At 41.7% G+C, this 25,705-nt stretch overlaps 1 protein-coding gene and 1 long non-coding RNA gene across 22 annotated transcripts in view; both read right to left on the bottom strand.

Moving 5' to 3' along the window:
* Window positions 1–121: 121 nt before the first annotated feature.
* On the bottom strand, window positions 122–8,583 carry LOC117249998 (uncharacterized). Its single transcript, XR_004501028.2, has 4 exons — window positions 8,375–8,583; window positions 6,156–6,275; window positions 1,885–1,954; window positions 122–1,722 (listed from the first exon to the last, which is right to left on the bottom strand). It is a non-coding gene; the product is annotated as an uncharacterized LOC117249998 (long non-coding RNA).
* Window positions 8,584–8,950: 367 nt separating this feature from the next.
* The window catches only part of abi3bpb (ABI family, member 3 (NESH) binding protein b), a 34,635-nt gene continuing 17,880 nt past the window's right edge, over window positions 8,951–25,705 (bottom strand). For 4 of the 21 annotated variants that reach the window (XM_078165748.1, XM_078165749.1, XM_078165751.1 and 1 more), the window contains 14 exons: window positions 23,726–23,803; window positions 23,113–23,301; window positions 21,024–21,089; window positions 19,284–19,370; window positions 17,895–17,963; window positions 17,682–17,807; window positions 16,622–16,711; window positions 15,749–15,958; window positions 15,443–15,548; window positions 11,479–11,558; window positions 11,324–11,353; window positions 11,088–11,246; window positions 10,881–11,003; window positions 8,951–10,742 (listed from right to left, as the gene is read on the bottom strand). In XM_078165748.1, the coding sequence (XP_078021874.1) occupies window positions 10,627–10,742; window positions 10,881–11,003; window positions 11,088–11,246; window positions 11,324–11,353; window positions 11,479–11,558; window positions 15,443–15,548; window positions 15,749–15,958; window positions 16,622–16,711; window positions 17,682–17,807; window positions 17,895–17,963; window positions 19,284–19,370; window positions 21,024–21,089; window positions 23,113–23,301; window positions 23,726–23,803 (1,529 nt within the window). In that variant the 3' untranslated portion in view covers window positions 8,951–10,626. The remainder of the gene's footprint in view (window positions 10,743–10,880; window positions 11,004–11,087; window positions 11,247–11,323; window positions 11,354–11,478; window positions 11,559–15,442; window positions 15,549–15,748; window positions 15,959–16,621; window positions 16,712–17,681; window positions 17,808–17,894; window positions 17,964–19,283; window positions 19,371–21,023; window positions 21,090–23,112; window positions 23,302–23,725; window positions 23,804–25,705) is intronic. The other 17 variants (XM_033615866.2, XM_033615869.2, XM_033615871.2 and 14 more) reach the window with 8 other exon arrangements.

Raw genomic sequence — 25,705 nt, 5'->3', positions numbered from 1 at the left:
AAACTAAAACAAACTATCATTTTTATTTAAAGTTATCCAGTTAGTGTGTTCACTGAACTGACGTTAAAATGTTTGGTTCATAAAATGACAGAAAAAAAGTAAAAAAAAAAAAAAAAACACGTCCAAGTCAACATCTTCTTTTAATGCGTTGATGTGTCCAAAAAAATAAATCTCAGAAAAAAAGTAAAAAGAAAATGCCTTTGAAATTTTTTTTAGTTCCCAAATGCCCTGCACACATTTTAGTTAGAGAATGGCCTACATTCATTTTTAGTTCCCATACGCCCTTTGCTGGTTTTAGTTCCCAAACACCCTGTGCTGGTTTAAGTTACCAAACGCCCTGCACCGGTTTTAGCTCCCAAACGCCTTGGCTGGTTTTCGTTCCTCAATGCTCTGTGCTTATTTTAGCTCCTGAATAACCTGTGCTTGTTTTAGTTTGCAAATGCCTTTCACTCATTTTAGTTCCCAAATGCCCTGCACACATTTTAGCTAGAGAATGGCCTACACTCATTTTTAGTTCCCAAACAGCCCACGCTTTTAATTCCCAAATGTCTTGTGCTGGTTTTAGTTCCCAAATGCCCTGCGCTGGTTTTAGTTCTTGAACGCCCTGACCTGGTTTAAGTTCCCAAATGCCATGCACTGGTTTTAGTTCCTGAATGCCTTGCCCTGGTTTTAGTTCCCAAACGCCTTGGCTGGTTTTCGTTCCTAAATGCCCTGCACTCATTTTAGTTTCTGAATAACCTGTGCTTGTTTTAGTTCCCAAATGCTTTTCGCTCATTTAAGTTCCAAAGTGCCCTGCATTTGTTTCGTTACAGAATGCCTATGCTCATTTTAAGTTCCCTAACGCCCCATGCATCTTTTATTTCTCGAATGCCCAGCTTTCATTTTAGTTCCCAAATACGCCGCGCTCCTTTTAGTTCCTGAACACCCTGTGCTCACTTCTGTTCACAAAAGCCCCACACTCATGTTAGCTCCAGAATGGCCCACGCTGGTTTAGAGACCCTGAATGCTCCACACTCATTTTAAAATGTCCATGTGTGAATCAGTTAGTCACACTGTGTTACCTTTAATCTGTGAAGGAAACTTTTTCCTCCACAGAAAACAGCAAATATTGATTGATTGATTGATTCATTCATTCATTCAATGGCATTCACACTTAACAAAAACAAAACTATATCAGAACATCTTTTTACAAACTGTCACACAACTCCAGTCCGATTTATTCAGTCTGATGTTTTAACACTTCACAAACACACACGAACGCACTGTAAATGATTAAAGGTGAAAGCTATAGTTTTGTAGAACGTACTTTGACAAGTGCAAATATCCAGACTGTGTCTGTGTGCTCACAGCGTCACGTGAAGCTGAGGCTTTTATTTTGAAGGAGCAGAGGAATGAGCGGTATGTGAGCTGTGATTGGCCGGATGAGTCGAGGTCGTCTTTATCAATGGAGGTCACCCGTCACTCTGACACTGACCGTAGAGGAAGGAGGCAGGTGTGACGAGGACTCTGACGTCCCCCCTCTGGATTCAAGGATAACTGGACCTGGACCCAGACCAGTCTGTCCTGGATTATGTAACTGGGTTTGATGGAAACCAGCTCTGTGGTTCGAGGACAGACGTCTCCTCAGGTTCTCTCTACACATGGATGTCTTCCTGGTCCACGTGTTGGGGGGGGGGGTTGAGGGGCGAGGAGTGCTCGTCTGGTTTTCCTCAGACAGCGAGTCTAAAAGAAAAAATCAGCAGCATTGTTATTATCATCAGGTACAACTTCAGCACACACACTTCAGTCCACTGTGTGTGTGTGTGTGTGTGTGTGGGTGGGTGTGTGTGTGTGTGTGGACATCTCAGCTCACACTTCCTGATCGATTTACAGGTGACTGGTTACCTGAATCAATAACCATGCTGAAGGTCTGAGTGTTTTTTACGTCTGTCAGGCGACTGAGAGTCACAGGAATCTGTCAACATGTAAACAAACACCACAAGTTTAAAGTCAACAGCAACACATCATGTCAGACAGTTTGACCTCTGACCCTCAGAAGTCAACTCAATCAAGAATAGTTAAGAATGTCGTTGTGATGTTTGACGGCACTTTGACTGAGTTTCTATTTTTAGTTTCAAAAATCTAAATTTGTCTGCTGAATTTTCTGAAAAGGTTCAAAATCTTAAAATAATTTACTGACGCCCCGCACTCATTTTAGGATGCCAAACACCATGCATTGTTTAGTTCCCAAACACCCTACGCTCATTTTCATTACCAAATGCCCCAAGCTTGTATTACTTCCAGAATACCCTGCCCTCATTTCAGAATTCAGGTTCTCATTTTAAGTTCCCCAACACCCACGTTCATTTTAGTGTTTAAATGCCCTGCGCTTGTTTTAGTTCTGGAATGGCCTATGCTCATCTTTAGCTCCTGAACAGCTCTCGCTCATTTTAAGTTCCCTAACACCCATGTTCATTTTAGTTCCCAAATCCCCTTGCACTGTTTTAAGTTCCCAAATGCCCAACCCTCATTTTAGTTCCCAAATGCCTTGCACTCGTTGTAGTTTCAGAATGGCCATTTTAGGTTCCCTCATGGCCCACACTAATTTTAAGTTACCTAACATATTCAGTGCCAGAATGGCCCATGCCCATGGCCAATTTTTAGTTCCCAAGTGCCCTGCGCACGTTTTGGTTCCAGAACATGCGACACTTCGTTCTCAAACGCCTGGTGCTCATTTTAGTTCCAGAATGGCCCACACTCATTGTTAGACCCTGAACGCTCACGCGAATCAATGTTACCTTCAGTCTCTGAAGGAAACTTTTTTCTCTCGCTGCTCCACGGAAAACAAGGAACACATTAATTTATTGATTTATTGATTGATTGGTGTTTACGTTTATCAAAGACCAAACATCTGTTGACAAACTGTCACACAGCTCAAGACTCATTCATCCAGTCTGATGTTCACAACACTTTTCAGTATGATGGCTGTTTACCATAGAGGCATGAAAGAAAAATGTTTCCTTCACACATTGAAGGCAACACAGCGTTACAAACTGATTTACACATGGTCATTAGGAAGGTAAGGTATTTCTTTAAGACCCTGAATACCCCACACTCATTTTAGTTCTCTTCTTTAAACAACATCACTGATTTTACATCAACACAGTATCAGTAGATCAAAGGTTAGACAAATCTACGATCATTTCTACGACCAAAGGAGAAGAGAAGGAAACATGAGGTGATCTGAGGTCACTTCCTGTAACAGTCCAGAAACATGAACCATCGGACTGCTCGGAGACTTCATGAAAGCGTCTCTGTTAAACATATAAAAAGACCAAGAAGTCAGTGGAGGTTATCAATTTCTGAGTGAGGGTTTCCCTCGACTCACCCAGCCCCCGTCCCTCATTGTGTCCTCCCACGCTCTCTCCACTCAGCCAGGCCAAGTCCTGATTTTCCTAAAACAAGGGAATCCCAGTCCAGATAAGCCAGGGTGTGTGTGTGTGTGTGTGTGTGTGTGGGGGGGGGGGGGGGGGGGGGGGGGGTTCCTCTGCGTCGTAACTCATCTGTCAGAGATACTCGAGGAAACAAAGAGGGAGACATTTGGAGTCCAGACCAAGAGCTGAGGAGGACACAAGGACAACTACAAACATCAGCGACGATACGGACAGAGAATACTACAACTTCATTAAGTCCGAACTGACTCGAGGCCAAGTCATGTGACTAGAGTCCAAAGATATGCTGTTTAATAAGTAGTCAATCAGTAAGACCCAAGTCAACACCAAAAAGTCTCCTTTCAAGACAATCAGGTCCCGAGTTAAGACAACATCAAGTCCAACAAGTGAAAACCGTTTTTACTCAGCTCATCAAATAAAACAATCAGTGTTGATTTTATGTGTCAGAATCAGACTTCTAGTACAAACAGATCCAGAATCATGTCACATAGTCTCCTTACCGAGTGGTCGATAAGGAAAGGACACAGAATAACGTCTGCACCAAACATCCTGTGACACATTCCTCACAATGTTCCAGGGTGGCCCGCTCTCGTTTTTACCTCCCCAATGTCCCATGCTCATTTAAGCCCCCGAATACCCTACGCTCATTTTAACTCTCCAACACCCCATGCTCTGGTGCTTGTTTTAGCTACCCAGCAGCCCACGCTTGTTTTTAGCTGCCAAATGCCCGCGCTCATTTTAGCTCCTGAATTACCCTAAGCTCATATTAGTTCCAGAACACCTAGCACTCACTGTAGTTCCCGTGCATTTTAGCTACCCAACAGCCCACAGTCTTTTTTTTAGTTCCTGAAAATCCTGCACTGATTTTAGTTCCCAAAAACCTGGTGCTCATGTTAGTTCCAGACATCCTGTGCTCATTTTAATTCCCAAATGCCTAGCATTCATCTACGTTCCAAAACGCCGGCACTGATTTTAGTTCCCAAACCCTCCATGCTCAATTTAGTTCCCAAATGCCCCATGCTTAACTTAGTTCCCGAATATCACAAACATTTTAGTAGCCTATCAGCCTATGCTGGTTTTTAGCTCCCAATCACCCTGCACTGATTTTATTTCCCAAACACCTGGCACTCATTTTAGTTCCAGAACACCATGCTTTCATTTTAGTTTTCACTTTATTTCCCAACAAGCCCACGCTCATTTTAGTTCCCAAATTACCCGCACTTATTTTGTTCCAGAACACCTCACATTCATTTTAGTTCCCAAATGCCCCACAGTCATTTTATTTCCCTAAAATCCTGTTCTGATTTTAGTTCCCAAATGTCCCAAGCTCAATTTAGCTCCCAAACACCTGTTGCTTATTTTAGTTCCAGAACACACCATGCTCATTTTAGTTTCCAAACACTCTATTTTCACTGTATTTTCCAAATGGCCAGCACTCACTGAGTTCCCAAGGACCCCACTCTAATACAAGTTCCCAAACACCCCACAGTCAGTTGGAAAAGGCCTCAGAATAAAACACGTAAAAGGAAAGAGCATTATATGAAAACTTGTGTAACAAACGTCTTGTGAAACAATCATCACATTCAAACACCGGATGATTTTCAGGGTCGAGCTGCTGCAGGTTGAACACTGAATCACTGCAAAAACAATTAACAAGTGAACCTCTGCGGACTCATAACTTCCTGTGTGGAGAGGGGAACAGATGGATGACGCACAGAACAGGCTGGTAGAGCCAAGACTGTCAGTGAGGAGGGCAGGTGCATGAAGGCAACATCCAGGACTTCATCTAAATGGATTCTACCATCCAGTCTACCTTTAAACCATGTCCGAATCATCCGAAACTCTAACTCTGAATCTTAAAATTTAAATTATGAAAAACAACGTGTAATAACGAGGTTTATCACGATAATATTCTGAAATCAACCCTCTCATTTCAGTTCCCAAACACCTCAAACTCATTTCAGTTCCCAAACACCTCAAACTCATTTCAGTTCAAGAGCGCCCCAAACTCATTTCAGTTCAAGAGTGCCCCAAACTCATTTCAGTTCAAAAACGTCCCAAACTCATTTCAGTTCAAAAACGTCCCAAACTCATTTCAGTTCAAGAACGCTCCAAACTCATTTCAGTTCAGAACGCTCCAAACTCATTTCAGTTCAGAACGTCCCAAACTCATTTCAGTTCAAGAACGCTCCAAACTCATTTCAGTTCAGAACGCTCCAAACTCATTTCAGTTCAAGAACGCCCCAAACTCATTTCAGTTCAAGAGCGCCCCAAACTCATTTCAGTTCAAGAGCACCCCAAACTCATTTCAGTTCAAAAACGCTCCATACTCATTTCAGTTCAAGAACGCCCCAAACTCATTTCAGTTCAAGAGCGCCCCAAACTCATTTCAGTTCAAGAGCGCCCCAAACTCATTTCAGTTCAAAAACATCCCAAACTCATTTCAGTTCAAGAGCACCCCAAACTCAGTTCAGTTCAAGAGCGCCCCAAACTCTTTCAGTTCAAGAACGCTCCAAACTCATTTCAGTTTGAGAACGCCCTAAACTCATTTAAGTGACATTCACAGTGGAGCAACTGCTGCTGCAAGTTAAACACTGAATCCTGAGATATTGCATTCCTAGCAATGCTATGACCTTTGACCTTTGACCACCACATTGTTAAAACCAAATATTTTTCCTTTTATTTTCACGCCAGGTGAGACAGGAAGAAGAGTCTGAACTGTACCTGCTCTGTGAAGCAGCTCTCAGATCTTGCTCTTTTTTATGTTTCCCTCACGGTCCCCATGTTGCCTTCACAGATCCCATGTTGCCTTCACAGTCCCCATGTTGCCTTCACAGTCATTGTCTGTTTTAGGAAAGAAAATGAAATGACTGATGCTCATTATATAAACAATAAAATAAATCAGTCTTAAAGAGTTAAAGAGTTCAACAAAATACATTTAATCTTTCATAAATATATTGATTAAATCTCCATTTTTTAAAAAATGTATGACTCTATTTAATATCTGAAACTCCATTTCCGTCACTTTAAACCAGTTCAACAGTCTGACCTCAGCCAGTGATCCCAGTCCTCTGTACTCGGAACGTTGATGTGTTACATAACAGAGTGAAATTACAGCTCAGCTATTATTTTCTTTTTCTTCCTCTGTGGTGAATAAACTTGTCACTTTTTTTCCCCCCGCCAAACTGAAATAATGCGCCAGTTTCCACGGCAACGGGACTACAAAGCCTATCGCTGCCCCTGCGGTTGGAAAAGTGATGTCATCCGTCACATCGGAGCTGGTGTTTCTGACTGTGGACCAAACCCCATGCACTTTTCTACTGCTTTTAAATCTGTTCCCCACCAAGTCCTGTTAGTACACACAGTACCAGTACACACAGTGCTGCAAGCTTAACAAGTCTGTAGTATTGGTATATGAAGATTTGTGGTGGTAAAAGTTACTGCAGTTTGAAAGTTTGTGTTTTTATTTGATTGTATTTGAAGTATTGTTATTGTTTGTTTGTTTACAGTTTTTTGAAGCTGGTTTTGTTTGTATGTATCAGATAAATAAAAACAATACTAACTGTTTCCGGTGACTGTTTGTGATGCAGTCTGGTTCATGTTCTGTAAAAGATCCGGAACATTCTACCCAGGAATTCAGCTTTTCTTGCGAGAGTACCGCACACTCTGTAAAAGTGGCATTTTTTATTTTGATCCATTAGCTTGCTGGAATTTCATCCCCATTAGCCAACAAGCTAACGTCACATTATCCTTCTTAAATCACAACTAGTCCATAGCCATTGGCAGCTGTGTCACCTTCTATCTATGCCAGTCCTCAATGCCTATGTGCAGTTTCACATAGATTGACCACGTCAGTGAGTAGAAAAACGTGGGACAGACAGAATGACTGACTGACAGAATGACACACTGACAGTTTCCATGATTATGTACAGCATACCATACCATGACTTAGTCATACCAAACATTAGAAACAACACCAACATTGGTCCACAGGGGGAGCCACAGCGATCGGTCGCATTTTAGCCATTTTGAAGCATTTTTCTGTTGTTATAGCGCCACCCAGTTGCCAATTAGAGTTAAATTTCTCCAGTCACCTTGAGGCGTCCTGTTCTACATATCTACCAAGTTTAGTAAAAATCCATATGGCGGTTAGGCCTAGATAAGAAATGAGCTCTCTAGCGCCCCCATTTTGTTTGATGGGGTCAATAATGGAGGGGTCCCCTCAGATTATGTGTGGTCATATGCCTACAAAGTTGCGTGGTGATGGGTGAAACCCTTGAGATGTTATACACCTTTATGTGATGAGCCACGCCCTCCGCAATATTCATTGCCTTATAGAAGCTCAGTTTTAGTAAGTTTTCCAACTTTTGCCAAGAGGGAACTTTAGATATTGGTCCCTAGATTATGTTCACCCAGTTTCATGCAGATCGCTCAAACTTCCTAGGAAGAGATCCATTTGAAGTGTTTTTCAAAAAATTCAAAATGGCGGAAAATCTATATAAGCGGAAGTTATGGGTTCTTGAGGCAAATGTGTTCCTCATGAGGAGAGGCATCTCTGTGCAAAGTTTCATGTCTCTACGACATACGGGGCATGAGATATGCCCATTCAAAGTTTGACATTTCAGTTGGTTGCTATAGCGCCCCCCTTTGGCCAATTGATGTAATATTGCTTCATTGGCATCCTCCCATGACCCTCTACCACTGTGCCAAATTTCACATGGATTGACCAAGTCAGTGAGGAGAAAAACGTGGAACAGACACACACACACAATTTTTCTCATTATATAGTAAGATATCCCAAAATATAACAGGCTAGTTTTTTCTGTAGGAATATTATTCAGCAGCTTATCAGTGAATTTAATACATTTACTGTTTATCAGAACACAAATGAACCTCCAGAAATCCACTAAGAAAACACAGAACAAAGCAGCTGCAAAACTCACCTGAGAATCTTCGTGTTTTTAGGTTCTCTTCAGTTTTAAAGTAATCCAGTGACAATTGTCCATAAATTCATGGCGCCATTGTAAACAAGAGCTCCTTGCGGATAATTCGGCTCACTTTAATGGACACTTTAAACTAAAAGTGAACAAACAGACAAGAAAACATATTGTAGCTTACAGCTAACTGTGACTGGCTCCAATACAGCCATACATGCCCCAAAGCATTATGGGAACTTCCCAAAACTTTATTGCCCCCCGAAAAGCAGACAAAGAATAATATTGATTTAAAAAAAACATTAATATTATTATATTATATTGTTTACTATCAACAGTTAAACATACAGATGGAAGGTGTTTGAATCTGCTGCCTACAGCTGCTAATTCGGTGACCGATTATTTTTCTCAACAAACTGAATAAAACCCATAAAATATACTTCATGTATCTGTTAGAGTAACTTGTTTGCAGCATTAGTACAAAGTTCTGAGGAACGTAGTACAATTGTTAGTCGGCTATGTGAATGTTTACAGCTGCACACGTTAAAAAGGTTTTCTATCAGATTGAAAATAAAGACATTTCCATTTTTAAAAAAGAATCAAAACTTCTTTATTGTTAAAATCAATACAGAAATGTGTAAAAACACCAACAGCATCATGTTAACGTACATTCTCATGTTCTTTGGCACTCCTCTGTTTTAAATGACATGGGATCAACATTAAAGGCACAGTTCACTGTTTTACTTTCAGGAAACAGCATCCGCCCAGCAGGCTACATGTTGTACAAGAAGGAGAAAACACCTGACAGCTCCTCTCTTTCTTAAACTGGCGCTAACATTTCCTACCAGCCCAATAAATGTTTCTCGTAGGCTAACTAATTTTACAGAAATGCTAACCCTGCTTTAGATGTGCTCTAAAATGAAGTTATTTTCTTGCCCAAAAATCAGATATTTGGGGAAAATGAGGACATTTTAGAATTTTCTAGCCATTGAACTACGTAGTTAGCTTGCTGCCCTGGACACACGTAGCCTGTTTTGGTGGCTAGTTAGCCATGTTAGCCACGGAGTCTGTGTCTGACATATGCAAACAATTTAAAGTTTTGATGTTCTTCTTACTTCTTCTTCCATAAATCAGATTTGGTCGGTTAAAAAAAAGAAAGTTAATTTGTTCAAATACAGATATTTTTAGATTTACTAGCCATTATGCTGCACCGTTAGCTTCCTGCCCTCCTACTTTAGCACGAGGCAACAGGAAGGAGAAGGTTATAGTACATTAAAGACAAAAAAACAAAAGGACATGGCGAGGGAAATGCATCTGCAAAATGTATTGAACACATTCACTCCATATACATATAAATACATTTTTGTTGTGCAAATTGCAAGTAAGGACACCTCCGGGCGGCTAAATGCAGCGCAGCATGCTGGATCGACACATCTGGTGTGTTGACCTGATGGTTTATTGTATTTTTATTATTACGTTGATATAAATTTACACATTAAACCCCAGAGATTCATGATGTGCTAAAGCTAACATTAGCCCATTTGGCACTTTGTCATCAGTCGACCAAAACAAAATCTGAACAAAACTGAATTTGTAAAATGTCGCTGATATTGTTGCGTTAACGTTTAGGGTGGTTCTAGGTAGACATTCTGAGAAATATCCACACGCAGCCCATATTCTCCACATCCAGCGGACTGTCTACTGGTTGGCTTGTTTAAGGCGCATTGGAGCCGCCGGGAGAGAACTGGTTTTACTGGTCAGCTGCCAGTTCTGGTACCTAGCCTACGTTTTAAACCTTTTGCTCAACTTGCAAATGAACAGAAATGAGCTGAAAACAAAATCGACACCAGAGGAACAGAAGACGACCACTTCCTGTTCTGGAAGAAATGTAATCAAAGATAAATAAGTTATGAAAATAGTATTCCAGGGAGCCAGCTTCCCATTATTTTACACAAAATAAAATATATCTAACGTGGGTCTGCTTCCCCCCTACAGCGCAGAGAGGAACCAGACCTCCACGTATCCTCCTCTTCTTCTTCTACCAGTTTAAATAGTAAAGACGAGGCATGTCTGCTATATTTAAAAATGCTCTCTCATTACTAATTCCCTGACGAGTATGTCCTGTACATGTTTTTACAGCTCTGGGTAAGGTGGTGGAACATGAAGGTGAAGTCCGGAAGATCTTTAAGGACCCCTGCTGCCGTTGCCATCCCAGCCTAGGCGACGGTTCCTCTTCTGGGGTTCACTCAGCCTCAGTCCGTTTACCATTTCCCGGGAATGGGCGTCCCACACTCGTACCATGAGACGTAGTTTATGTGGGTGTGTCCTCCTATCTGGCCAAAGTGGACTGGCTCCTGCCGCACGGCTCTGTAGAAACCTGGACCAGGAACAACAGGTGAACTGTGAGAAGGACTTATGGTTTTATGGTTTTATTTCAGTTGGAGGTTCAAAAGAAATTATGAAATAAAGGTTTATCCAGGTCTGGACCATCAGGACTATGAAATAAAGGTCTTACCGGGCCTAGATGGGAGCTGGTCTGCTCGGAGCTGCCGGCCCGTTCTTCCATCCAGGAACGAATCAACGAACTGACAGTGGTCCTCCCCGAAGCCTGTCTGATCCCCAATGTTGTAGAATTTACCTGCAGGGTGAAACAACCAGAGACGGATCAGACCCGGGCTCAGATGAACTCCTGCATGAGGCGAAACAGGTGAATGTTACTCACCGTTGAGGGAGTCGCTCAGGTAGATCTTGTACCTGAGTGAGTTGCACAGCTGGATCCCGACGAACTTCCTGTACCAGGTTCTCTTCACGTACTGTTTACCGTGACAGTCCGAGTACGAGTCCGTCTTAAAGGGGAACTGAGTCCAGATGGCGTCTTTTCCTGCAGAGATTATTGATCAATTACTGTAAGATACTGATCACTGTAAGGTACTGATGAAACTGGTTATTTTATTGTACCTGAGACATTCTCACTGACTCGAGGATCCGCTGTTGAAGGAGGCAAAAGAAAGGAGACTTTTAACATCTTGAAAACTGGTTCAGTTCAGTTCGGTCTGTTTACTTGAGAACTTCTGAAAGTAAAATATTAAATTTGAACTTTTATAGGACTGTACCGGACTCCGTGTTGAAGGACACCGGCTCACTGGGAGGACCTTCACCCAGCTCGTTCTTTGGTTTCACCTTAAACTCGTAACTGTCAACAAACACAGACGAAAGGAGAAAATATAATTGTTACGTGATCTTAAGTGCTACATCGTAGCCAACTGGACTTTTGTCTCTCATCCAAGAAGCTTCTTCAGTTCTAAATGACTGGTGCGCAGTCGCAGGCTTTATACTCTGTGTGAGGTCACTCACACCCGAGTGTGATTGTTGTGTTTACATCTGCCCAAATGAACCTGAGTTCGACTGAACTGAATCAAACAGGTGTGAAAGCACCCTAAGGAGAAATCTGGACCCCATGGCTGGACCAGTAGGGAACCACTGCTCCAGGGGTCAATTTGGATGAAACTCTCAGGTTATGTTCCTGATATCTAATACCAATCAATTTCAGATTTATACTCTGATTTGGATGGTTCAATGCCCATTTTTGGCATTTGCTGCACCCCCTGGTGGTTGATTTAAATGAAAGTTTCATGATACATTCCTGGTATCCGACATTTCATACAAGTTTTGTGATGATTGGCTAAAGTTAGGGAGTAAGATCCATCTGTGTGCTGAGCCACGCCCCCGTTAAAGTTCATTGGTCAGTATCTTCAAAAAGCAATGAGATATTAATAAGAGTTAAAATGCTGGCGATAAAATTCTGTAAATAATCGCACATCATTCTGCTGATTTCAGGTATGTTGTCAAATGTTTTGGTGACATTTGGTTGAAAATATGATGAAATAAAACACGTTGTGCGTACAGTACAAATTACAACAAGATAATGAACATCACTGTGAGCTAACCGTTAAACCCATCTGAACACCATTTGAAATGTGTCATCGAGTAGCCAAACAATGTTTGTGTCAATGGCGGTTGCATTTAGGTGAAGAATTCTGGAGATATAGATGTTAATGAGTTTTGCATATTCTTAAAAATACACAGTGACAGACTTCTGAATTGACGATAGGTCACAGCATGGCAACATTTTGTCACAATTCAGTGGATGTGCTGAAAACTTTCAGCTGTGTCGGATACACTGGTGATTTATTATGATATTTTGAAATATGGAATGTGAATGTCTTGAAATTTATTTTTAACTTAATAAGCCACGCCCCCTTTAAGCAACAGTTTTCAATTCTTTTTTGCATCGACTGAGACATGACCCTTACTGATGCAAACCAAGTTTTGTAGAATATCTTTGGCTGATTATGAGATAGCAACTTTCAGCATGCGTAGCGCCCCCTATTGGTTGATTTTAATCAAACTTTCAGGGTATGATTCAGATACTTTTGTCTACATTTCCTACAAGTTTTCTGACAATTGGCTTAACGGTTAAGGAGTAAAATCCATTAATGTGCTGAGCCACGCCCCCTCTATAGTTCATTGGTCAATATCATCAAAACACAATAACTTATCTTGATATCTATGATGTCATGCTATTATTATTGCTAAAGCTCTGTGTCCTGACCGGAGACTACGGATGAAAATGAGCTTATAGCTAACTCTGGTGCAGCTAAGTAGCTGAGCACTGTCCCTGTTAAATAAATAAAATGAATAAATAAGTAAATATCAACAAGCTTTTGATGACCTTGGTCCGATGATGTTCCACAAAAAAACTGACACAAATCGGACCTACACCTCAGGAGATGTCCAAAATGTGTTTTTCAGAAAATTCAAAATGGTGAGGATATATTGAGCAGGACAGGTGTCCGAAATTAAATATATGGCCCTTTATTATAGCGCCCCCATCTGACTGATTAGCGTCATATTTGTTGAGCAAACAACTTCCACCCAGGTGAAAATTTCACGGGAAAAACATTTCTGAAGAAAAAACTTCAAACAAAAACAACAGGATTACTCAATTAACTGAAGAAAATGGATGATGGAAATAATCGTTGTCACTGATGACGATAAAAATGTCTCGTGGGAAACTTTAGTTTGCTGCAGATTCAGAACAGAAGAAGACGAGATGAACTATCAGCACCTCCTCCTTCTCTTCCTTCTCCTCCTCCGTTCTGAGCTCCACATCCTGACATTTAAACACCATCTACAAATCTTTTTCACAGTTTCCTGTCACCGCCCGGTTCACTGTCAAACCAGATGCAGCTGTAGTGCTGCGTTCAAGTACTCCTCTCCACAATCAGACAATCCAAAACTGCTCAGTACATTTACATCTCAGAGGGACACACTGTCCACTGCACAGTGTGGTGTTAGTACTTTGACTTCAGTTAAAGACCTGAACACGTCTGTGTCGTGTCACAGTGACTTTTCAGTTTCTGAAGACGTCACATTTTCACGAATCTCTGGTTTCACCTGAAGAAAGAAAAACAGTCCGCAGCTGTTGTTGCTCCTTCACGAGCCAGACGTCTTCTCCTTCACACCAAATACTTCTCTCATATCCAGCCTCATTAAAAGTTCACTGAGCGAAACAGACGGACCGCTTATTTGACTCTGGGTAGCGTCTCGCCGTGTTTGGACAGCTGAGCGCCTGAAACAGCCTGACTCAGACATATTTCAGGAGGGGCGGCAGATTTCCTGAGCGTGGACGTGATCAGGAGTCCTAAAGCTGCTTTTTATAGACTTTGTAAATCTTCTTTTTGTGTGTTGCATTAAATAAAAGAGACACTGGAACCTGCAGGAGCCAAAAACCCAACAAGTCCGCCTCAGAGAACTCCTCATGGAAAGACTCCGTCAGTCAGGGGAGGTATTTAATGCTCCCAAAACAAGATGAGACAACATTTAAAGTCATAATGCTGAACTCAGAACCAGGTCTTTACGTGGGACAGACTCGTATCAAAACCAAGTCTTTATGTGGGACAGGCTCGCATCAGAACCAGGTCTTTACATGGGACAGATTTGTATCAGAACCAGGTCTTTATGTGGGACAGACTTGCATCAGAACCAGGTCTTTATGTGGGACAGATTTGTATCAGAACCAGGTCTTTATGTGGGACAGACTTGCATCAGAACCAGGTCTTTATGTGGGACAGGCTCGCATCAGAACCAGGTCTTTACATGGGACAGATTTGTATCAGAACCAGGTCTTTATGTGGGACAGACTTGCATCAGAACCAGGTCTTTACATGGGACAGATTTGTATCAGAACCAGGTCTTTATGTGGGACAGACTTGCATCAGAACCAGGTCTTTATGTGGGACAGATTTGTATCAGAACCAGGTCTTTATGTGGGACAGACTTGCATCAGAACCAGGTCTTTATGTGGGACAGATTTGTATCAGAACCAGGTCTTTATGTGGGACAGACTCGCATCAGAATCAGGTCTTTATGTGGGACAGATTTGTATCAGAACCAGGTCTTTATGTGGGACAGACTCGCATCAGAATCAGGTCTTTATGTGGGACAGATTTGTATCAGAACCAGGTCTTTACGTGGGACAGACTCGTATCAAAACCAAGTCTTTATGTGGGACAGGCTCGCATCAGAACCAGGTCTTTATGTGGGACAGATTTGTATCAGAACCAGGTCTTTATGTGGGACAGACTTGCATCAGAACCAGGTCTTTACGTGGGACAGATTTGTATCAGAACCAGGTCTTTATGTGGGACAGACTTGCATCAGAACCAGGTCTTTATGTGGGACAGATTTGTATCAGAACCAGGTCTTTATGTGGGACAGATTCGCATCAGAACCAGGTCTTTATGTGGGACAGATTCGCATCAGAACCAGGTCTTTATGTGGGACAGACTCACATCAGAACCAGGTCTTTATGTGTAACAGACTCATATCAGACCCAGGTCTTTATGTCAAAAAAACTGGCTTTTGAAGAGTGTGGATTGGTTTAGACCGGTCCATCTCTGGTCTCAGTCTTGTTTCAGTCGCAACCCACTCGAGACCTGATCCTGACTTTGGGGGACCTGGACTTGGCATGGACTTCTTGACTAAAGCCGTGGACCTACTCTAAATGAAGCATACCTGCTCTCAGGTTTAAGGTTCTCCACAGCGGTGTGAGTCTGGTTGGTGGTCAGGATGGAAACCTGCTCGCCGTCGGGTCCTTTAGTGGTGGAGATGACTTCATACTCTGAGGAGAGGACAACAAAGTCGAATCATCAGATACTACTGCCCACCAAAAATGAAGGACGGAAGACAGTTTGGACTACAAACTAAAAGAGCTTGCTAACATGAAAACTTATCTTCACAATGCAGAGATGTCTCAGCAAAAACAACCACTTTTCGTGGCACTATACCAGAAGTTACCCTGAAAACACTACATCTTCGTACCGGTTGTGTCATTGTCGGTTTTCTCCCAGTCCAGGATGACAAAGGATGGGCATCCTTCCACCGTCACCACGGTGAGATTGGATGGCGGAGACTTGGGTGGAGCTGTCACGTTCGCTTCGCCCGGTTCGTCTTCAGGAAAGTAGTTGAGGGAGGAGGTGATGGAGCAAGGCTCGTCTGGTTTCTTGCCTGTTTGGTAGACAACGTGAGGTGCTGTGGGAGGAGAGGGGCAGTTGTTAGTCAGGGTCAGGGTTCAGGAGTTCAGTACCCTGTGAAGGTTTTAAGCTTCATCTCGGCAGTGATAATTCTGTTACCAAAAACTATGACAAAGTATGCTCGTCAAAGATTATTTTCTTTGTCAAATAATCTGCTGGTTGTTTTCAGGAACAATCTTTTGGTCTATAAATGACAGCAAACTTCCCCGGAGCCCAAAGTGACGTCTTCAGGTTGCTTCTTTTGTCCAACCAAAACCCCCAAATTCTTCCAAGAAAATTAGAAAATTCTCACATTTAAAGATGTTTTTTAGTAAAATTGGGCGTTCTCTGTAGCAGACTCAAAAATTGGTGCAACATGACCAGAGACAACAGAGGATAAAGTCTGGTGGCATTTGCTTTTGCTTTTGAGGTAGAAAACCTGCAACCACCAATGGATAACATGTTTCCAATCATCGGGCGGATTTTCAGGAGATGATCGGGGAGATCTGGGAGCTGGTGCGACAAAGGGAGACTTACCACAGTTCATTTACACACACTGTCCACGTTGTTATGATACAGAGCTGGTTGAAAATCGGCAGAGTTTCCCTTTAAGAAGGAACCAACAAATGTTTGACATTTCTTTCCTCTGAAGCTCCAGCTGAATCGCAGCTGTAAAACTCACCCGTGTAACGTTTCTTGCCCAAGGCGTCGACGTCAGAGGCTGGCTGTGATTTAAACAGGTCCGAGTCCTCCCAGGTCTCCTGTCGAGTGGCTAAAGAAGGAAAAAAAAAACAGATCTTATGAGATAAATTTTCACCTTTCTGCCATGTGAGCCAAACACAAAGTTTTAATCTCCCGCAGGAACCAAACACAACACCAACATCTAGTTTTCTAACTGTTGTCGACATCCTCCCAAATTCAGCTCTTGACTTCACATTAAGAACTCGAGTGTGGTGAGGAAGACTGTTCCAGAGGATTACTGATACAAAGATGGTAAAATCAGGCAGTTATTAATATAACATGGTATCTCTGGGACTGGTCTGAACTGCCAAACAACAAGAGAGGTTGTTAAGTTTTTACCACAGACCAAAAATAGAAGCTCTTCCTGAACACATGGATTGGATAGACATGCCTTCAAATGTTGGCGATACGTACGCACCAGAACAAACGTTGGCACTGTCTGTTTCTGCGAACCATGGATACGTAACATTTGTACCTTATTATGACAGGAAATGCAACGAGATCTCAGTAAAAAAAAAAGTGCTTTTTTGGCACTATTCTGAGAGTAAATGCAGCAATGTTTTGGTAAAAGATGGCATTTTTTTGGCACTATCATGGCAAGAAATGCAAAAACGTCACTTTTTGTGGCTGTATCTCTGGTGGAAACACGGAGACAGGTCAATTAAAAAACATCACTTGGTGTCTAAACAGCTGCTGGAAATGCAGGTTTGGTGTTTGTTGTTTGTTGGTGCTGAACAGTGATCTGCAGTTTGGCAGGTGTCACACCATCCACCACCACATTACAACAACCAGAGCAAAACAATTATCCAGCACAGTTTCATGAAATTTGCATCACAGGCTTCGGTTGCTTTAACTTGTCACTTTTTGACTTTATTTGTCGAGCAGTCATTTAAATCTAGATTCTGCTTCACAAGCAGGGAGATTTTGTCTCCTGAAGTTAACCCTGTCAGCCAGCATGCTAATACAAATAGCTCCTGTAGGAACTGAAGTGCAGGTCTTACTGGGGACTGCCGGTGCTGCAGTTGTGGTCTGCTTCCGGTCGAGTTTGGTCGGCTTGGCGGTTGCCGGCGGGACTTTGGGTTTCAGGATCGGCAGCTTGTCCGTCTGCTTAAAGTTATTGACTTTGTCTGATGGAAAATGTGTACAGAAACCACTGAGAAGAAAGAAATCTTCAGACATCACTGATCTCTTGTTGACTGGTGTTCAGCGCTCACCTGTTTCTCCAGGTTTCCCCGTCAGGTTTGGTTTCTTGTTGATGGGTATGGACGGGCGAGCCGGTGATCCTGGAACAAACATCAAACATCATCTTCACCTCTTCATCTATAAAAACATCTGAAACCACCTCTGCATTAGTGACGAATGATCTGAGGGTGTATTTAATGGAAAACACAGTCAACACAAAGTGCTGTCAGAGCTTTCTGAGGTGCTGCATGACGTCTCTCTGCTGTAAGTCAGACTCATGTTCCTCCTGCGGACACCTTCTGTCTAAATAAAACTCTGGATCTATTTTCTCTTCTCTAATCTCCTGGAAAATCTGCCCTTTCCTCCAAACGTACAACTCAGTACACATTTCCAAATGAACCTGAAAACATGAACAATCCTGTGTAATTCCACGAGGTCGTGTGTGTTTTTCTAAAATCTGCCAAGGTCCAGAACCTGCAGCCAATTACTCCTCCCCACCCCCACCCCCCCGTCCTCCTCTTATTAAAGCAGAAGCCAAAATTCTTCACAATCAAGGAGTTGAGCCGCTTCCAAAACTAAATGGAAGAAATGCGAAGCCAGAAACATGAAAGATGATGGAGTCCTGAAACTTTTTAGCTCGTAACATGAAACAATAAAGACGCATTCTTTTCAATCAGGTCTGTGTAAATATGTATGAACGCGGAGAAGAAGCCAGACTGCCTGTGGTGCTTTGGTGAAGACTTTTTGAGCTCCCATTGTTCTTCGATGGTTAACAAACATGGACCCATTACAGAGCTGTAGAAAAGCAGTGTGTTCAGGCTGGAAAGTGATGGTGGAAACTGTAATTATATTCAGCAATGCTTCGTGATTACAGTTTGAGACTTAAGGAAATAAATATTGGTATGATTTTCTCTTTTCACACACAAACAGTCCCGCAATAAAGAGCAAACATTCAGATCTAAACTGCTCAATGCACGCCATGCTGTCCTGGAAGCGTGAGCGTTTCATAAACACAGCAACATGTCTGAAGCTTGTCGATGCTCGCAATCAAGCAACAAGCAGCAGCTGAAGCACGCTGAGCATTCGAAAAAAAACCTACAACAACTAGAAAAGCTCCAGTCCAGACCAGACGGCAGGTTCATCATAGGCTAATTACAAACAGCTCCTTCTTTCAACTTCTGCGGCGGGGAAAAAGCGCAAAGCTCTGCAAAGTAAGGTCCTTATAAAGTAAGCTAACGATCAGAGGAGCACATACTTTCCAGGCTCCACTGAAGCTTCTGGCCAAAGCTTTCCAGTTGACGGACGGTGTTTTTGTTGCCTCTGGACACTTAACACGACCAAACCATGCAGTGTTGGCGGCGTAGAGCAACTTAAGCGCCAGTCAGCACACGGCGAGATGCGAAATTCATGCCTGTACCAACCATAAAACTGCTCCTCAACGGTGGAACCCGAGCGGCCGAACACGTCAAGGAGCTCAGACTTCTTGTTCTCCGGCAGCGAGTTGTTGACTGCGGCAGGAGAAGTACTGCAGTTAAAACTGGGCTCAGTCCTTAAGACTCTTCTACCACACAACGCCGAGACACTGACATCACAGACTCGAGCTTTCCACTGTTTTACATTTTCATCACAAAGCCCAGGAAGTTCCTGTCAGAATGTTCTGGATCATGTTTACACACAAAAGACAACCGAAAACACCAAAAACCAGCTCACGCCGGCTGCACAGGACCACCATCAACACCATGACATGCACAATGTAGATCATCAGAATCAGAATCTGCAGCAGATAGGTTGACAAGTGTTGTTAGGTTTAGACACAAAAAGTACTTGGTTATGGTTTGGGAAAAATTGTGTGTGGGCTTAAGATACCCAAGATTAGTGGCTCAAACACCGTTGAGAAACTCTACATTGTGTTGGTCAAAAAACGCCCAGGATCGTTGGCCCAAACACTGCGAGAAAATGCTGTGATGTGTTGGTTAAAAAAAAGGTTTGGTATCACAAAGACCGAGACGTCTCTGTGAAAATGCCAAGGTTCAGTGTTTCATATGTTGCTGCGAAACACCGCAATGTGTCAGTAAAGAACACCTGGTTACAAACACCCTGATGTGTCGGTGAAAATGCCAAGGTTTAGTGGTTCAGAGTTGTTTTGGTAAAAAGTACCAGCATTCACTTGCACAAAAGTCAAAAATGCCCAGATTTGGTGCCACAAATGCTACTGGGTTATGCCGCTATGGGTCGGTTAAAAAAACGCCAGGTTTAGGAGCCACATATGCAGCGATGTGTTGGTGAAAACGCTCAGGGAAACACAGCGAAGGCTCACCAGCTTGGCAGGTGTAACGTATGTCTATTTACTATGTAACTTTAGAAATGCTGATATGATACGTATGTAGAAAAGTTTCCGCTGGCATTTTTGGGGAAATTTGGGACTTTTTGAAGTCAAAAACTTTCGGGGGGGGGAAGACAAGAAAAAAGCACAGTGAACGACAAAAACATCGGTTTGTTTCCCAGATTTCAGGATTCTTGAAGTGAAAAAGTTTTCACACTAGTTGTTTCAGAAGCTTTAAGTTGCATTTCACTGTCTTCCTCCGAGGACAGAGTTCATCCAAAAGACAGAGAGGTGGAGTTTTAAGATCCAGAAAAAGAGTTCATGTTCTATTTTTGTCAAATTGTTTCCAAAGTAAAGAAACACAAAACTTAATGTATTTGTGTGTTGGTGGACCACACAGTGCTTAAAAGACAACTGAAGAATTGTGTAGTCCCTCACCCAAAGAGCCCCGGTAGGTCTCAGTAAAGACAACAACCCAAAACCCTGACATTCACCTCCACCACCTCCACCACACAGTGACATAATCTGCTTCTCCAACTGGACTTATGTAACCAACTCAAATAATCAAGCTCCAACATTCGTCTTGATTATTTGAACAAGTCTTTGCCAGAAGCTGAAAACCTGCAGAAGCTGGAGTGGAGACAAAAGGCAACATGGACGGACAGACCCAGGGACGGATGAATGAATGGATGAATGAATGGATGAACAGTCAAGTATTAATAAACACAATGGATGGAGACAAAAACATCAACATGAGCTGCAGTGGAGACGAAAATGCTGAGGAAGCGAGTGAAGGGTTAATGATGAAACACAAAAAGACAAACAAGGTCTTTTTTACCCAGTTGAGGTCGGGACCATAAGGCTGGTTTAGGAGGGGAAATGCCCCGGTGTGGCTGTCCGTTTACTGCGGGGAGAAAAGTGAGCGTTACGAGGGGAAGAAACTGTCTCTGAAAACTGAAGCCCACAGCCCAACAACCACCCGAGTCCTGAGGGAACATTTAGAGAGCACATATTCGTCTTTACGAGTCTGTCAGTGAAACCGTCAGGAGATGGAAGAGATCTGCAGTCCGGCAACGTTTCTCCCAATTAATCAGAAGGAAATACAACTAAAACTGAGGAGGAGAGAAAACCACAGCTCAGTCACAAGAAGGAAATGTTGGCATTGTATGTTTCATACATATCATATCAACATTTATAAAGTGACGTAGCTTTTTTTTTTTTTTACCAAGACATCATTTCCTGCTGGGAAGTACAACAAAAAGTGATCATTTTTAACCGAGACATTGCTGCACTTCCTGTCGGGATAGTGCCACAAAAGATGGTTGTTTTTCACCAAGACATCGCTGCGTTTCCTGTTGGGATATTGCCAAAAAAAGTTGGGGTTTTTTTGTTTTTTTACTGAGACATTGCCGCATTTCCTGCCAAGACAATGCCACAAAATGCAGTTGTTCTTCTTACTGAGACATTGATGGCTTCTCCAGCAGTGACTGTTTTTTTTTAAGACAAAACATTAACTTTCTAATTCTACCCAAATGCTTTTTGTGCATGAACCTAACCACACATTAACCCCAACGTTGTTGAAACATGAAGTCTCAACACACCTGATATATAATGCTGTACAAATGTAACAGTGGTTTGCAGAAATGTTCAATGCCAACATTTTTTTCTGGTGACTGGATGGAATCCACTGATTGTTTATCAAATTACGGTGACAATGGATTTGTCCTTTTGAGGACTGTATTGCAGTTTCCCCCGAACTCCCCAAACAAACGTCTTATCAGCAGAGTTTCAAAACATAAACAGGAAGCTGGTTCGTCAGTGGAAACCTCATCCCATTATCAGATTTTTCTCAGATATTAACAAAAATTTCCAAATTTAAACTCACTGTCTTTGAGATAGAATTGGGTTTATTTTCTGTACCTTCAAATTTTTGGTAAAGAAGTTTAAAGTGGACTCGTCTGGTTGTTCAGCTGTCGGGTTCATTTAGCAGGACACATTTAAAATCAAGTCAGCAAACAAAAAGTCAAAACCAGAACGTTAAAGTGTTGAAAACAGCCGTGAATCACAGTGTAAAGTCAAGTTGTTGGGAGTTTCTTTCCTTTGAAATGAAAAGAACAGTGCAGTGAATCATTAAACACAGATCCAGTGATGTCAGCATCAAAAACAAACCTAAACCCCCAAAGACAGCAGCTTCACCTGAACGTCTACCAGCAGCAGCCAATCACAACCTGACCAATCAATGTTTCATCGGCGGCTCAAGAGCTGACCCCCCCCACCCCTCCCGTGATGATGATGTCTGTGCTCTGCAGAGGCTGGTAGGCATCAGGAGGAAAGTTCTGATCAGTTGTTCTGATCATTTATTCTGGATTACATTTAGGAGCCTGGATTATTCAGTTTAGTAATCCGAGGGCACAAATCCTTAATTAAGGGTGTTATGGGGTCAAATCAGCTGATTTAAACATTTAAAATGGTGAAAATTGGCAGCGAATCCAATTCATCCCAATGCAAGTGGATTGATAACTGACTGTTAGCATTCTTGTTAGCTTGGTTTGTTTCATTGTCCTTTTTAAGTGTGTTTTTATCGACCTAAATGATGCGTACCAAACAATAAAATTTCGTTGTGGTGTTAAAATCAAAATTGACCAAACTTGGATTTTAACTTCTACATGATTGGTAATGTAGAGGTTGTTTTCTACCGAGACATTGCTACATTTCCTGTCGGGATAGTGCCACAAAATAGTGATTTACAGATCCATAAAACAAAGAGTAATTAATAAATAATTTGAGGGCACAAAGTCAATGTTTTCCTTCTGACACTAACAGGCTCTGCAGGTTTCAGTAACAAGGGCTCAATAGTCTCAGAGGAAAAGAACCTAATGATGACAAAAAGTTAAGAAAAGTTAAGAAAGAGGTACAAGGAGGATTACCCCCGAGTATCCCAGAGGTCGGGGATGAGTTACTGGGTCTAGAGGAGGAGTGTGTCTGTCTGAGGCCGTTAGAGAGGGGAAAGAGGGGATTTCTTGATGCAGGCCTCATGGATCTGCCAACCGTGGTAGCTGACGGGTTGTAGGGCTGCAAAGGCAGTCGTGGAGACAGATTTCTTTTGCTGCTTTGACCTAAAAGATCAAAAACAATTGCAGGTCCTTTGTTACAGTCTGATCTTTACTGAAGTTGCCAGTTACAGCGAGCTTGCAGCAGACCTGAGCGGTGATGTTAGTGATGGAAGTTTTTACACTAACGGACCATTAAATTCAATAACTATGGGGTTATGAGAGCGCTCACAATCTTGGGAAATGACAGTCATTGAAGCTGCTGAGTTTTGATGACCATGACTGTAAGATTGTGCGCCGCATGCAGACACCGGAGGCTGCGGTGGGTGAAATGTGTTTGAATGGTGCGACTCCTGCAGCGAGCAGCCACTTCCTGTGGACAAAAATTTTATCTGGAAGCTCGAGGCAACAAGATGGGAACAGCATACAGAAAGAGCAAGACTGCCTCTGATTGCAAGACAAAGGGAGCGTTTGATGAGGTCATCATTACCCCATCTGTTAGAATTGGCTCTCTCATTGGCCAGAGCTGATCTCAGCAGCGACGATCCGTCCTGTGATTTGCCGAAAGCTGTGTGGGAAAGAGAAGGTTAGGCACACAGATGGTCCACAACCTGTCGAAGTAAAATTTATTATTTGAACAACGACAGCCTCGAAGTTCATTGATAAAGTGTTGAAAGCAGATTCAGAAGTCAAACTGTTTGCAGATGACGCTCTAATTTACATGTCGGTCCTACAGGAAGTCCATTGCTTCTTATTTCACTCAGTGGTACAAACAGAAGGTATGATGGGAAATTGAGGCATGAAGGAGAAAATTACTGCCTACAGTTTTCCAAATGAAAGTTTAGTTGGATTTTAATTGGAGATTCCCCAGGTGAATGGGGTAAAATTTTTAAGTAACAGATGTCTCCAGGAAACTTCCTCAGTTGATAACTTACAGTAAGACAATTATTTAATCTATATTAGTAGTTTTCTGAAATTTTAGGTTTAAATATGCAAATTAAGCATTTGGTAATTAAATATGAGCTAATTTGCAGATATCTCCATAACAGAAATCCGAACATTGGACAAAGTGTGGATCAAAAGTCTTCTTTCATTTTGTTTTCATATTTTAGTAAAATGTTTTAACATAGGGATTTGTGGATATCTGTATTTATCACTCCATAAATCAGAAAATACTGTCAATAGCCATAAATTAATACATTTTTGCCATGTTTTTAGGAATGAAAAGTTCTATAAATCAGGCTGTGAATGCAAACCCCTCTGTTTAACTCTTTAGAATATAGACAGGATGAAAACTGGAAAATTTGCTGAATATAAGAGCCACTGAGGTGGAGATTTATCACTCATTGCTTGAGAAAAAAAATCATTTAGAGAAAACAAATTTTAAAGATACATTTTGTAAAGATTTAATAGATATTACCAGAGCTGCCCCGTACTAAGAATTTCCTCAGTCATTTAGGGCCATTAAACATTAAACATGAAACATGTTTAATGTTTAATGGCCTAATGGCCTAAATTTGACAATGATGACGATATTAATTTAATTATTAAATTATGTATTTTTGGCAGGGCAACACAATGGTTTGAGTTGAATGTCTTAGAAAGAATGGTTACTATAATAGGGGTTTGCTTATGTATCATTCCCAGCCTGTATTATAGAACTTTTTATTCCTAAAAACACTGCAAAAATTGATTTTTATGACTGATTGTTTTCTGATTTATGGAGTGATAAAAAGAGATATCCAAAATTCCCTTTGTAACAAACTTTTGATCCAGGCTTTGTCCTGTTTTTTAGATTCTAGATTTTTATTCTCAAACTGTCTGTAAATTGATGCATTTGTAACTAGATTGTGTCTTATTTGTGTATTTAAACATACAATTTTAGAATACTTGTAATACAAAAAATACTCATCCTAATATGAGTAATCAAGTGGGGAAGTTTCATAGTGATATCTGTTAGTCAAGACTGAGCTGGGTGGAGCAGCAGCTATTCTGCGATATCTGTTAGTTAAAAATGTTACCCTATTCACCTGTAGTGTCTCCACTTTAAGTAACAAACACAGATCCAGCCACAAACCTTTAAAGAAGTACAAAAACAAGACATCCTGAGCCTTGGAGGTTGGGACATGACCAAAGTCAACTTTCCCAAAAAAGGGAAAAAAAAAAAGGTTTGCTTTTTGAGAGCTCCAAAACACAAAACAGTCAAGTCAACCAATACTGTCGAAGCCTGGTTACAATGTGGTGGGGCTCATTTGACAAGGATTCGTCCATTGTTTTATTTTTGTCTAAAAACAACTATTTTTTCTATTTTTTTTTTTTTTTGTGATAAAACCAAAACTTTCAAACACCATGAATACTTCATGGACACTGGAAGGTTTGACTGTTTGTAATTCGCCCTTAAAGTGTAACTGTTTGCAGACGATACTCTTTTTTCCACAGGGGTCACAAAGAGAGATTTCAGCAGCATTTC

The sequence above is a fragment of the Epinephelus lanceolatus genome, chromosome 24 (assembly GCF_041903045.1).
Source record: "Epinephelus lanceolatus isolate andai-2023 chromosome 24, ASM4190304v1, whole genome shotgun sequence".
Lineage (NCBI taxonomy): Eukaryota > Metazoa > Chordata > Actinopteri > Perciformes > Serranidae > Epinephelus > Epinephelus lanceolatus.
The sequence above is the reverse complement of the archived record's forward strand: the minus strand, read 5'-3'. Positions and strand labels throughout refer to the sequence as shown.